This window comes from Colossoma macropomum, unplaced genomic scaffold, assembly GCF_904425465.1.
Source record: "Colossoma macropomum unplaced genomic scaffold, Colossoma_macropomum, whole genome shotgun sequence".
Lineage (NCBI taxonomy): Eukaryota > Metazoa > Chordata > Actinopteri > Characiformes > Serrasalmidae > Colossoma > Colossoma macropomum.
In genome coordinates, this window is record NW_023494792.1 from 32,603,632 (window position 1) to 32,618,906 (window position 15,275).

The 15,275-nt window shown below is 41.8% G+C and overlaps 1 protein-coding gene across 1 annotated transcript in view; it reads left to right on the forward strand.

Annotated features, from left to right (window-relative positions):
- ctnna1 (catenin (cadherin-associated protein), alpha 1) overlaps nucleotides 1–15,275 on the forward strand; it is a 147,063-nt gene that overhangs the window by 72,621 nt on the left and 59,167 nt on the right. The window contains exons 8-9 of the mRNA XM_036576923.1: nucleotides 2,232–2,312; nucleotides 2,672–2,824. Coding sequence (XP_036432816.1) covers nucleotides 2,232–2,312; nucleotides 2,672–2,824 — 234 coding nt within the window. The remainder of the gene's footprint in view (nucleotides 1–2,231; nucleotides 2,313–2,671; nucleotides 2,825–15,275) is intronic.

The following is a 15,275-nucleotide window of genomic DNA, read 5'->3' on the forward strand; positions in this document are numbered from 1 at the left end:
TGGATCGAACAGTTCTGAAATCAGGGGTGATCCTGAGCCCCTGGCCTCGCACCACCCGGTGGGCTTCAGGGTTGGGGGTTGCGCTCGCTCTCGCAGCCGTGTTTCCCCGCTGTCATGCGTTCACTGCCAGCTCCACTGTGAAGGCTTTGCCCCCCCCAGGCCACTTGCTGTGTGGAGATTTACCTCCCCACTGCACATGAACAATTTGTCTGGGGCGCCAGCATGAGCGAGGCTAGCTGCGCAAGGCGTGCCGAGTGGAGGAAGAGGAGATGTGCCGTATCTGTTGGAGGCTTCCGAATTTAAATGGCTGATTCATACTTGATGCATAGATGCATGTGAATGGATTTGCTTAGAGATGTGGAGAAGACATTTATGGGTAATTATATCTCTCAGAGACTTGGAGAAGAACCAATGTGCAGTATCTCAGAAATCTCAGCACTGATTGGTTGTGCAGGACGTTTATCCCGAAGTGTTGGTTTTGGGGCAAGACCTAAAACAGAAACGAAACAAAATATAACTGTATAACCTTTCTTGTGTCCAGTATTTCACTACTGTCACTTCTATCTATTGTCTCTCTGCTACAGTGCGGTAGTAGAGACTACAGTAGTGGTCTTGCTTGCTTCTAAAAGTCATGCATTTCATATTAGATAAGAAAATTGCCCATAAACTGAAAGAAAAACAAAGCAAACAAAACTTAGTAATTTTGAATAGGCTGAAATCAGTACAGACACCTGACTTATTAATGTTTATGCACATTTCCAGCATGTTTCAGCTAAAAAAAAAAATAGCACTTAGCACTAAAGCAAACTGACACATGGAGGAGAATATGAAAATTGTCGGAGTGGTTGATGACCAAACTGCAGCTAGTTGGTTGGTATAGTGTAGTGGGTAACACCTCTGCCTTCTATGCTGTAGACTGGGGTTCAGTCCCTGCCTGGGTAAGCACCCTACACGATACCAATAAGAGTCCTAACACTACCTTCACCTACCTGTGTAAAATGATCAAATTGTAAGTCACTCTGGAGAAGAGCGTCTGCCAAATGCCCTAAATGTAAATGTAGTCCAGTAACCATTTTTACTTAATCGCTTGACTCCAGATATTTAAGCTGACCACAGTTATTTTCTGGAGTTGTTAGTTCTCACAATCATGTGTTTACTTAGCAAAAAACAGATTGGGTGCCTTTTTTCATGTTGGATTGAGGCAGTTGCAGTTATTCATATGGCAGTTAATCATATATGATCTTGACAGGCCCAACTGTAGCTATGACTGGCTCAACAAAGCTAAGTGTTTTAATGGGTCAAGGGGAACTGTGTCAAGTCAGCAAGCGCCAAACCAGGAAAAACTGCCTCGGGAAAGAGGAACAGTGGAGCAATTAACCGTGGAAAATAGTATCTTGCGGATCCACACTATATGATTATGATTAAAGATTTTCTGGTGTTTTTTTCCCTCCCAAGAAGGACATTTTTCATCCTTTTCACAAGCGTTGGTCTGTAGGGATATATACGTATGTTGGCATATGTTGAGGTATTGTGAATCGGGGTATGAATCTTTAATGTCGCACTCTTTCTGCGCAGATATGCATTTTGATCCTCTTGAGTGAGTAATAACTTCTCTGTTAGATATATACACATTGACGTCTACGGACATGGAGCCTCTTTCGAGAGCTGTTAAGATGTTTGGTCGTTTCTGCCAATGTTTGAATCTTGTCATTCCATGTTTTTGCAGTATCTGGCTACAACTCAAAGCTCATTCACGCAAATAGGCAGATATTTAACAGTGAAGTTAAAAGGAGAGGAAGAAAAAAGTATTACTTGAGAATGTGCCAAATAGTTGAAAGTACTTTGCTGTCTTTTTAAGACGGCTGTTGAATGTACCATTATCTTCACAAAGCTGGTATCGAAAGGCGCTGCTCTTTGGGAACGATTTATATCTAAGTCGGGGCAGAAAAATGAAGCACCAGGAAGTCCAAAGCAGTGCTTGATTTGTTTAAATTATTGGAATTAACGCACGTTTTCTGACTCTTTATATATACATCTCGCCCACTTCATCCTAATGCTTAATCGTACTTCAGATAAAATGCCACATTACCTGATCCTGACACAAGATTTGATTGCATATTATTGCTTCTAGACTCTCCTGGTTACCTCAGATGCCTTCTTGTTGTCAGTATGACAGCAATGTGAATGAAAGAGCGAAGGCCAACTAATTCTTTCCCATTTCTCTCTCTCAGGCTGGACGCAAGGATAAGAGTGATGCTCTGAACATGGCCATTGACAGGATGACTAAAAAGACCCGTGACCTACGCAGACAGGTTTGTTTAATCCTCCTCTTCTCTCCCCTTTTATAGTCCCTCTTTTCATTCCCTCCCCCCAAGCTTTTTTCTCCTGAGGTTAATGGTTACACGTGCAAAATCCCATTGATTTTTATGTAGGAGTCATTAATGTAAAAATATTTTGATCCTCTGCTGCAACCATTTCTTTAAGATATTTATTTTATGGTCTGCTCTGCAGGGGAAAATATAACTGTCCATTACCCATTACATGTTGTTTTATGTCTGTGTATTAAACGTGAACGACAGGCATGCCTTGCCATTCTCATAATTTTGTCCTATAGGGTGTACATGCCTTACAGTTTCTGAGTTTGTGCGTCTGTTTCCGTTCTTGTTTTCAGCTGAGGAAGGCTGTGATGGACCATGTGTCAGACTCGTTTTTGGAGACCAATGTTCCTCTGCTGGTCCTCATTGAGGCTGCCAAAAACGGCAATGAAAAGGAGGTGAAGGAGTACGCCCAAGTTTTCCGCGAGCATGCCAACAAGCTGATCGAGGTAGGCTTCTGCTTCCTCTGAATGGAAACGTCAGGCACAGTCCCATAAATATGGCACATTTTTTGAAAATCTGGATCTGTCTCAAAACAAATGATTTAGGCAGTGATTTCTTTTGCTTAACAGCAAGCCCAAATCTGAAACTGCTTGCACACATGTAGGAGAGTAATGACTGCTCAGTGGAGGGACTGAAACGAGAAATCACTTTTTGTTTTCCAACACCTGTTCATCCTGTGTTTTTAGAGTTGGGGATTTTAACAGTAAAAAGGCTTCAAGCGTCTGTCTCGTGGGAGTGCGCTGTCTCACAGAGTGCAGTTCGTTTTAAGCGTGTTGAGAAGTGCTGAACACCTGATTTAAAAACTAAAAGAATCTCTCTTTTTAGTGTCTTAATTGTGGCCTAGTGTAGTCATTGTTTTAATAAAGCTTTGGAGAGGCAGTTGTCTAACCAAATTAAACAGCTTTTTGCCCTGAAAACATCTAAGAGCAGCAAAAAAAAAAACTCTTCTCCTGTTTGATTTTTTTCACATAAACTGAAGCTGAATGCTCTCTTTATGTGCTCTAGGCATTTTATTCTCCCAGAAATAAAATCTCTCTCAACTCTCTAACTCTGAATACCTTGAGATTTTCCAGTAATTGAGCCAATGTTGTGGAAGGCACATAAGATTTACCGTGTTCTCTTTCAACGTAGTTTTAGAGATGGGGGATGACTGCACCAGCTGGTGACAATGGAGAGTGTAACTCAGCATGTGAAATGTTTACAGACATTAAACAGTTAAATTTTGATTAGGATTATTTGGTCTGATCACACATTACATTGAGTCTGCTCTGTCTAGCAGCCCACAGAATTAGTCATGTCAAGTTAACAGTCTTTCTATGATGTGCCTGGCGTTCTGTTGCCATTTTACTAGAGAGGCTTGGAAATTTCATCGACTGAAACATTTCATCTGAAAATGGTCAAAAGTGGCAGTTTCGGTTTATGGCCAAAAGGGAATAAAAGGAAAAAACAAAAGATAATATAGGACCACAGTGATGTGTCAAAATCTAGCACTTAACAAATATTTTGAGTGATGATAAAAATGAGAAACAGCAATTAAAAACATTTTTTTCATACTTGAAGATACCACTCTCCAGCCTCTGATTCATGCAGAAAGCATTTTTAAAAATGGTATAAAAACTTTTCATTTTTGACCAGTTGTGTTTGAATTTCAGAAATCTTTTGCTATGGAAATCATTTGTGACACAGGCAAAAGTTTAAACAGTGGCAACGGCAAAGGGAGATGAACTCAAGAAAGCAAGACCCACAGAAGTCACAGCATGGTGCAGAACACAATATGCTAAAGTAGAAATAGCTCACAACAATACAAATAAAACCGAAGCACCCAAGATCCAACACATTTTCTGCTTCTGTTGTTAGTTGGGAAGTCCTTTAACTAATTAGCCTGAGTGGCTAATATCACCTACATTAGGCTACATGTTGGAAATCAGGATGTCTTGTGGAAGAGAGGAGCATTTTAGTGATGCTAAGTATAGTGTAGTAAAATTTAATGTAATGCTGAGGAAGCAGTTTTATAATGAAATGGTAAAACTCCATACTAACACCATCCAGTCATTCCAAGAGGCATAAAAATTGTTCATGGGACATTGTTAAATCTGTTTTAGGATGCTTTTCAGATGATGGAGCTTATGCTTAAAACCTGTAAACTCTGCCGACATGGCAGTCGTTCATAGTGATGCTTAATGCAGAAACCTTTAGACTGTGATGTATCAGAAATCTCCAGGGTATTTAGGACATGACTCATTCCAAATCAGCTAAACAGTGACAAATGTAAAAGTATAACTGATCAAATGTGTGCTAGAACTGAGAAAATGGGAATGGTGATTAAAAATAGCCAGGGGATGATAAATGAAGAAGTAATACAAAGTTTTGTTGATTAACTCTATTATCAGAGTTATCATTATGATGTTTTATTAACTCTATAATTCATTGTTTTCAACCATTTTAGCTGAGAAATAAATCTAACAGTAACGTAAAGTAGAGCAATTTGGTAACAGTTTACAATAAGGGTCGCAAATGAATTTGGATTTATATCCATGCTGTTGGAACAAAACCTTGCATCTCCATTTTTGTTGTTTTTTAGTTTTTGACATAATGTGAAAATGCCTGTTGCCCTTTACATTGTAGGTAAATTTTATGATGAAAGGTCCAAAACAAATGGCCTAAAATGACTTGGTTCCATTGACTTACGTTGAAAGTATATTTTTTACCTTCTCCTGTAAAGTTACCGTTTTGGAGATTACCGTTGTGTTCCAACAACAGCCATGTGCTTAGAAATAATTAAATGCTCATTATTTATTTATTAGTTAACAGCTCACTAAGCATTTGTTACTGATTACGGAGTAGCCTACTAGCAACATGCAACACTGAAAGTTGTTGTACAACTACAGTCCAGAGCATCTGGTTAATCACTAATAACTAGAGACAAATTTGAGTTCCGATGTACTGTACTGTGTACAGTGTACATTTGAGTTCTTTGCCATCGCAGCATAATCGAATGATATTTTCCAAGCACATCTATTGTCTTTCTTCAGCATCGTCTCTTTAATCAGTGTCAGTAAACAGTCTTTTGAGGAAGACCATGAGTGCTTCCAGCGATGAAGTAAATGTTTCACAGATCTACCATTTCTTTGTGCTCACAGTACTCCCAACGCTAAACACCTAAAGTGATTAAATAACGTAAGATACCCCTCTTCAGCCTCTGATTTATGCAAATCCATTGCCTCTGTTTCGCTGTAACGTGACAATGTGGTATTAGTGGGCCACATACCGGTTGAAATTCTTCTTAAGGTATTAGATTTATCATTTATCATGTACCAGTCTGCAAATAAATGCAAATAATGTGACATACAAACAGCGCAAAACACGCTGATTTCCTTACCTTTCGTATAGTGAGCTGCAGCCTGAGGTTAGTTAGTCCAGTTTGTCAAAGGAGCGACGTCAGACTGTGAAGAGTTAATGAGTTAACAGGGGAAAAAGGGAGTGGAAGGAAAAGCCAGTCTGTTGGGGTTAGCCGTTAGCCTAGCATGGATACTAGCCGGCTTCACAGCTAAAACTGATAGTGTGAATGGCCTGTGATAATTACTAAATTCCAGCAGTGTCTGACAGTCATAGATTAAACAGCTAGTTAAGAGAAGCACATTTGAGACAAATGACTTTCAGACGTAAAACAATATTCAGCACCATGTTTGCCGCACTCAGAAAAGCCGCTGGAAGCTTTTCATACTCACCTTAATGTTGATAGGGTTAGAAAACAATATTGACAACTGTCTATATATTGTTATTTTCAGTTTTTATTCGACCAATAAAAATGTTACGTTTACTACGGTTGTTTCGTTATCGGTTACGAGTGAAGGGACATCAGAATAGGAATAATATGCCATTGTTAATCAACAAAAAAGGTTATTTAAACAACCAATATTAGTTTATTTGGAAAATAATTTACATAAATACAGTACCCTGATATATACTGAAACAGTCAGTAATCTTAATTGTACCATGATGTAAATTTTTCCCTGTACTGCCCACTACTGCGCCATAGACAGCCCTGCTGCAGGTTTGTGTTGCCTGATGCATATCTCAGTTGTTCACTATTTTATTTTAGTCTGCCCAAACTGCAGGTTCCTTTGTCATGTCTTTTGCTGTGGTAAGAACATTTATCCTACCTATAAATTTCTATTCCCCCCTCAAAGGATCTCCTTATGTGTTAGGTTAACACAGTGATATACCAAAGAGGATAGTTCATATTTAACTGCCTGCTTCTACATTTTTATTCTCAGTTTTCAAGACTGCACCTGCTCTTTTTAGTCATGTTTTGCTTTAAAGCAGTGGAATATCTACTGGGATCGCTTCAGTTTATCTGACACTTAGTATAGCCTATTGCAGTTGGGATTTTCACTCACTGAGTGCTCTATTCTTCCTCTATCAAATTTGCAAACTCTGTTTCTTTTAGTTCACTAACATCATGTTCAAACTGTGTCTTTCAGCATGCTCTTTTGGTACAAGCTGTGTCAATTACAGCTGATCCCAGCAATTCCATCATGCAAATCTGACTGTTAGACATGGGATCTTTGGAAAACAGTGTGGAATTGCATTCTTCTGTGAAGTGTGCATTCTCATTTGTGTAGGCATTGCCCAGTGATGTGTTTCGGCAGATTACTTATTTTGATCTTCTCTTAACAATCTAGAGGATTTGCGACTGGCGGTGAAGTCCTTCACTGAGAATGTGACCTGTTTCTCTCTTGTGCCACATTACTATTCATGTATAGTCAGTCATGTTTTCACAGAATTTTGCCACCAAAAGTCCTGCAAGTCTGGCTGTTATTATGTTTGCATCAATGGATCAAGCCGTTTGGCCCTGCAGTCTGAAGGCCTGCACAGGCCTTTTCTGTCTCCTTTCAAACCTGACCATATATTTAAGCAGTGAGACTACTTTTTCTTTTGTGATCCAGTCAGAAGTCAGTGTATGTGGCATACTCATGGTCATGGAGTTCACCTCGACTAAAGTTGTATTCATTCTGTCATCTTTGTTCAGGTGTTCTGTGGGTGTTTTTGATGAGGCGCCTCACTCTTCCAGTTTGTAATAAGGCCACAGTCAGAGCTTGATTCTCAAACAGTTCTGCATTTTCTCCTCATTTTCCAAAGTTATCTAGGATTTATGTTTTTTTCTCTGTTGCTGATTATTAAATCAACTCATGACAAAGGCAGATACAGTCAAAATTACTGCCTGTATTGCTGCAGCCTTAACGGTCATCAGCATATTTTTCGCTCTGTACCTGATAACCCCTGACAGCACATGAGCACGACGGAATATATGGCCTAAGAGTCCCACTAAAGACAACCATTGCTCACTTGCGCTCATGTTGTTCTGGGAGCAGTGTGTCCCACAGTGTCATGGTCGTTTGTCGTATTAGGCCTGTTGTGCTTTTGAAGCCTTCCACACTTGGAGAAGCAAAAGCCTGCCCTGAAGTGAGAGACTGCAGTGTACAAGAATGCCAAACCAACCAATGTACGTGCTAATCCCAGAACTGTTAGTGAGATATTTGCATGCAAGATGTTGATTATTGTGGTTGAGTCTGATCATTATTTGTTCATTATTAGCTGAAGACGTTGACTTTTGCATAATGAGATGGAGTACAGTAAGGCCTTTCAAGTGGAGTAAATATAGTTTATATTTATTTACACTAGTAATATGTATAAAAACCCAAGTTTATATAAAAACACGTGCTCAAATTTTACTTGACTGGGCTTCTGTCTAGACTTGCTTCTGAGTGTCTTAGCACGATACTCGGTTTAAGTCTTTCTTAGGACATTGGATAGCTAGTTCATGTGTGTCTTTAGTGCAGATAAGCCACCTAAGCCGCCAGGCACATGCGTCTACCGCCGAGATGAATAAAATTCAAACATCCAAGCTCTGTCTGAGCGCTACTTCTGCAATAAAGAGTGGTATTTTCCTGTCACTGCCACTTGATCTGTGCATGAGACCCATAACCTTTACGTCTGTTATGTATCCTGTTGTCTCTTTGTGATGCATCAGACGGCACTGGCTGAGTCAACAAGGCTTCGCTTTCATGGCAGCACTGGGGCAAATGCTGCAAGCCTGTAGGCCGCTGCTGCTCTGGCCACACAAACGCTGCATTTGTATGGACGGTCACAGCTGTGAATCAGATTTTTAAGCCCCAGCCGGAGGAGAGAAACTTCCCTGTGGCCAAGGTTAAGTGCTGTCTCGAGGGAAATATTAATTGTCTCAACAGTTGGATATCTGATTTCTTATTGTGCAACTGCTCAGGCAGTCTGTTCCACCGTGACGACAAGCAAGAACCGTGTACGAAACCAGTAAGTCGCTCCTTTTACATCTCCTGCTTCTCATGCTTCTTATATGTGAGGCTCCTTGTGGAATCACTGGGTTGCTTTATAAAATTCGTGCACACAGACGAACACTGGCTCTGCTAGTCGACAGAAACTGACAAACATTTGAGCGTCCTCATTAGTTGTCTTCAAATCTGTCTCCCCTCACGGCCTGTGGCAGCACGTCATCCACTGACATTTGGAAGTGACCTCTCCCCACAGGAGCCCGTTCTGGCCCCAGCATGACGCGTTGCTGGCCGAAATGATCCGACCACGGGGAATCAAAGGGAAAGTGACGGCAAGGGATGAGGGGCATTGAGTCCAGAGCCCTTAGTCTCACCAGGAGCTCAAGTGTTAGCGGAGGCTCAACACGTCTCCCCAAATCTCCCCTTTCTCTCTCCCTGACGCAGTGACAAGAGATGGGATGCATATGGATAGCAGGCTTAATCCAAAAGCAGGATTAAAACCACACAATGTGGATTCACTACAAAAGTAATGTCGTGGACAATTGCTGACAAATGACTAGCTTTTGGTGATCTTGTTTGGAAGGGTTTATTTATTATATATTGGTGAACATACCGTACCCACGCACCAGTGCATCATACTGAGTCAGCAGGACGTTTTTCCTGAGTCTATCCTGATCGTTAGTGTCCCAAAAGAAAAGCAGGATTAATATACTGCTTAACAGCTCTGAGTAAAGTATCATTTTAATCCAGTCTTAAAGTTTGGAGCCTCGAATTACGAACCCACCTTAGGTGCATTATGGTTACTGCTTTCACTTTTGGGACCCAACATCAGTGTAATTTCCTTATTGCGAAGAAAAAGTGAACACACACAGCTGGCGCCCTGAGTAAGAATTCCTCTTTTTGCCACGTGGCTTACTAACAACACTTCTGCCAACTGCTCCTCATTGGAAACCATTATGAACAGAAATATCGTCTTACCTTGGGGTAAGAGAAGATGGACCTGCAGGGAATTATCTACTCTTCCCTTGTCCCAGAACACAGGTCAGAGGTTGAATTTTCAGCCTTACTTCCTCAGTAATTGGGTAATTATACAGTCATTCAGCATGTTCTGTACAGCTTGACATAATATCGAATCTTGTCCCTTGTTCAATATTTTATCCCTCAAATGTTGGAATGTACATGCCAGCTGTTCTATTCAGTTAGAATTTTGTTGCCTTGGTACTCATTTTTACATTATGCTTGCAGTGTGGTCCCTAGCTGTACATGCAGGCAAGAAAGTGATTTATTACTCACTGCTCAATTCACAGTCTCTGTGTGGTGCTTTTAAACATGGATGCAGGTGTTGCTGTGTGGAACACTATTTAATTTGCGCTACAATGGGATACCCATGACTAAAGCAGGACTTTCGTGAAGTCTCTCTGCAAAGGCTCTGGACAGTTCCAACATCCCCTGCTTTGCAAATTCAGTTCTTTTCCCTAAATTACTTTTTCAGATACCACCCATCCTTATGACTTGCCAGTGCAGACCAGCAATTATATTGTGCTGGATGTATCAATCATGCTTTTTTTGGAGGGGAGGGGGAGACTGTGTGCAGAAGAAAAGAAGTTCAGTGCCATGTTAATTTGCCCTCTCATTTTACTTCTTAATGATGCTTCAGAACATCTGGACTGCTAAAACGAAAGGCAGTTCTTACAGAGACGAGTGCCAATCTATCCTCACGCCAACGCATCAGAGCGCTTTAGATTTTGCAGCACCGAAACACATCGCTCCTGAAACGGAGTAAAAATAGAATGGGTTTAGTTCTGTTGCCTCAAGGCCGCATTCTCAAAGGTTCCAGGCTGCTCAAGGGAAACTGAGATTGTACAGGGACTGTGCTGCTATGCATAGCAAAGAGGCAGAGAGATCTAGGGCCTTTTTTTCCCTTTCTTCTCAGAGCGAAGGTGCTGATATAGAACCACTTTCCCTCTCTCATCACCATATTCGTTAGTATATGGACGATGAAAATACGGTGCTTGGTTAGAGGAATTGTAGACATGGTTTCTCTAACTGGAGCATGTTGTTTTAGTTTGTAATCCATAAATTGGTGTGGTAATTGTTAATTGTATGCTCGTGGCAAATTAGTACCAGATGTGGAACTGATTCCAATGTTTTCTACCAGCTCTGGACATTATACACCGATCAAGCATAACATTATGACCACCTCCTTGTTTCTATGCTCATTGTCCATTTCATCAGCTCCACTTACTATATAGGTGCACTTTGTAGTTCTACAGTTACAGACTGCAGTCCATCTGTTTCTCTGCATACTTTGTTAGCCCCCTTTTACCCTGTTCTTCAGTGGTCAGGACCCCCATGGACCCTCACAGAGCAGGTACTATTTGGGTGGTGGATCATTCTCAGCACTGCAGTGACACTGACGTGGTGGTGGTGTGTTAGTGTGTGTTGTGCTGGTCTGAGTGGATCAGACACAGCAGTGCTGCTGGAGTTTTTAAACACCTCAGTGTCACTGCTGGACTGAGAGTAGTCCACCAACCAAAAATATCCAGCCAACAGCGTCCTGTGGGCAGCGTCCTGTGACCACTGATGAAGGACTAGAGGATGACCAACACAAACTGAGCAGCAGCAGATGAGCTATCGTCTCTGACTTTACATCTACAAGGTGGACTGACAAGGTAGGAGTGTCTAATAGAGTGGACAGTGAGTGGACACAGTGTTTAAAACCACCAGCAGCACTGCTGTGTCTGATCCACTCGTACCAGCACAACACACATTAACACACCACCACCACATCAGTGTTACTGTAGTGCTGAGAATGATCCACCACCCAAATAGTACCTGCTCTGTGAGGGTCCATGGGGGTCCTGACCACTGAAGAACAGGGTAAAAGGGGGCTAACAAAGTATGCAGAGAAACAGATGGACTGCAGTCTGTAACTGTAGAACTACAAAGTGCACCTATATAGTAAGTGGAGCTGATAAAATGGACAATGAGTGTAGAAACAAGGATCATAATGTTATGCCTGATCAGTGTGTATGATAAGTATTATATTTCCAAACGGTTCAGCATGTATCCAGCATATGCTCTAAACGTGACGCGATCAGTGCAAGTTCATCTCAGAGTTCATTTCATGCTTGCTTGCTGGTTGAGTGCACCCTTCTAACTCGAACTGCACTCGAACATGCTCAGGAGAAGCAGGAAGAGTCGAGAGCAGCTCTGCAGCTTGGAGAGGAAACGAAACTGCAACTCCTAGTAGAAGTTTGTTCTGCCATCTGAATCTGCTTGACATTTTAGCTGCAAACACGGCGTGCAGTGAATAGAGCCCTTATACAGCTCCTTTTCCTTTGTGCTGATCCACAGAGAGCTGAGGAGAGAAGAGGAGTCTGCCGCTTTGTGTACTCAACCAGCTACAGTACCTCACTGCTTCACCAACATAAAGCCACTGGGAGAGTGGCCCAACAGCTCATAGCAGGCTTAAAGGAATGGTTCACATATAAATGAAACCCAGCATGCTAACCAGTTCTTCTCGGGTTTCGTTCATTGTTGGCCGTATCAGCCTTTTGGTTGAAACGTTCCTTTGAAGTTATTAGCTCAAACATCACTCTGAACGAGTGCTCCTTTGGGGAAGGTGCACCTGTATACAGTGATTTACAGTCTTTAGTGGAGTGTATAGTCATACAGGTGAGGGTTGACGCTGTTTTCTTTTCGAGCATTGCTCTATCAGAATGAAACATTGCTTATTCCACAAGTATCTAAGAGTGTTTTTCTAAGGAATTAGTTGTTGCTCAGACAAAAGTCTCTCGGCCCAAAATCAAACAGATTTAAGGATTGAGCTGCCAGCTTTTGGTTTTGTGCCTGTCAACTCACAGTTCTTGGTTTGAGAGTGGAATCACAGCTTAAGCCTGAATAAATGTATTTTCATTAACTGAAGTACGGCTCGGGTGTTGGAATACGTTAACATGAGTGCTGGAAAGAAAAAAAAAAAAGATTCATACAGCTTCTGATCTGTTGAGGACTAGACGTTTTAAATGCTTCTGTAATTTACTTTTATAAAGCCGTGCTTGCCTCCTTTCTAATTGACACGTCTGGAGCAAACTTATGGAATAGATTGATTTTTCGCAATATCCGCTGATGCACCCGCCGCCATTACCGGTCACGTGGTAATTCAGCCGGACGCTTCTCAATAGATCTTCCACTTAATCAGTCTGACATGTGCCTTTTTATTCCCTTCATGTGTGACATGCCAAGGTAGTGGTGAGTTAGAGCCGCAGCGTAAGAGAGCTGTGGTGAATCGGCTCTGGCGACAGATCTCAATCAGCACCTTTAAAGCTGAGCAGCATTAACAGCAGCGCAGTTGAGGCTCTTGTCCGGCCGCCGAGGAGACGCTCCCCAGGGCCCTCGCGGTGGATGAGAGCAAGTGCTGAAGCATTAGCCTGGATGTTGAGCTTGTCTTTCCAGCGGTGGACATGTGTACGCGCTTTTAATGTTTCAGCAGCACCGTCTGATGCGGCACGCACAGCTCAGTGGAGGATGTAGTGGATGCAGTTCTGGTTATGTGGCTTCAGGGATTGTGAGGACAAGGGAGAGACAGGGCCACACATGAACAAGGGCTCAACCCATATCAGTTAGCTGATAATATCAGCCAGCATTGAGGTCCCTCCGTTTTTTTTAGTGGTGAAAATCCTGTTCATGAAGCACTGATAATTTAAAAATAAGCCTCTGACATGATGAAACGGTCAGAAACCCCCTAACTGTTCCTCGTTCGCATACCAGCCAATAAAACGGACTGAACTGATAAGTTTGACCACAAGACCATCTTGAAGAGACGTTTACGAGTAGTTTCAGACGAGCCTAAATTGAGTCTCGAGTTTGAGGCGTGAGTCAAGAGTTGAGTCTCGAGTCTCTGAGGTGCGAGTCTTTTGTTACAGAAGAGCCTCCAACTTTAGAGACAGGACTGAAGCGCTGCATGGAAAAACTATGGTGCTTAAAATAAAAGGGCAAAAACTACTTGAACCAGTTGGATACTCTAGTTTGTAAGTTTGCTAGCTAGCATAATGGCTAAAATGTTTTAAGGGACAACTAAAGTTAACTTAGCTTTTCCTAGTTTTGCCTCTTTCTTTCATTTAAACACCCCATTTACTGTTGCTTCTCTCCTTCAGACTGTATTGAAAAGCTTGTTACTTGAAGCTACAAGGACAGCGCTGACCTGAGTTTCCATCTCTGCCATTGTGGTTAAAATAAGAAAGCATGTAGAATGCGTCTATAAAACTGCTGGAATAAATTTAAAATATAAAAATCTAATATATGCATTTATATTGGCTAAATAACTGGTTCTCTTAATTTTCGCTCCTTAAAATGGCCTCTGTAGCTCTTTTAAAATTTGTATCAAACACCCAATTCATACAGTCTCAGCTAAATATATACTATATACTACTCCTCACCACCCTGGCTAATGCATAAATTACAGCAAAAAAGAACAGCTCTGAGCAGTCCTGCGAGCCAATATAGGTGTCCTTCTGTAGGCATTCATTAAAAGGCCCTCAGGTTAAGTTAGTTTACTTATGTATGGCTGCTGTGACAGATTTAGTAGGTTCCTGTTCAAATACAGAAATGCAAAGTGGTCCCACAGAGAAAAGATGTCTCTGTATGGCGGCGTATAAAGATTGACCAAGCTCAACAAATCCTTGACCAGGGTTTGTGGGATTTGTTGTGCTTTTAGTGTGCTGTAGGATTAGTTGTACTTCTGCAGAAGTTCATTCCATATCAGTGACGCACTGAAGCAAAATGCAGCTGTACTACGTTTCTGTGGAGGCAAATGGAATGAAGTCATCTATATTTCTGCTTGTCAGAAGCAATAAAAGCACAGGTTAATGCTAACCCTACTCCTACACACCTGACTCACCTCGTCAGCTAGTTTTCTAGCCCTGTGCATCGAGCCAGGTGTGCGAGAGTGTTGTGTAGTGATGTGCTGGAGCTGGTCACCCTTAGTCAGAAGAGTGTTGTATGGCAGGGAGAGACTTAATGAACGAGTTTATGTCTCAATCTTTGACCCCTCAAAACCGAACGATGAGTAATACACCGCTATATGTGAAGATGCTCTTGGTGTTATCATTGTCATAACCATAGTTCTCTCACACCCAGGGTTGGTAGGTGTAGGTATCAGTTTTTTCCAGGTCAAGAAAGAGGTTCAATCAGTTGTCCATTGTAGTCATCTTGAACACAAACACATGAAAAGTTTTGCTCTGGCAAATTTTTTGGGGAAGTCACAGTAGCAGTGGTGATTTGTTGGTCAGTATGAATTTACTCTCGGACTATAAATGCTGGCAACAGGAACAGCTCCTGCTTGTCTCAGCGTTCCTGTAGTTAGCAGACCGCTGGCTTTTGGAAAGTGACGGGGATATTTGCCTCTCGCACTTTGCCAGGGTGACGGTGGCTGTCCGGTGATTTAATCACCTGGAAGGCACTCTTCTTGAAGCATGTAAATTATCAGAACTGACTGTTCTAGAAAAGGCAAAGGAACATAGTCTCTCGGGCAAAGTGCGAGAGGAGCGTGTATCTGTCACTTTCCAAATGCCAGCAGTGTATTATC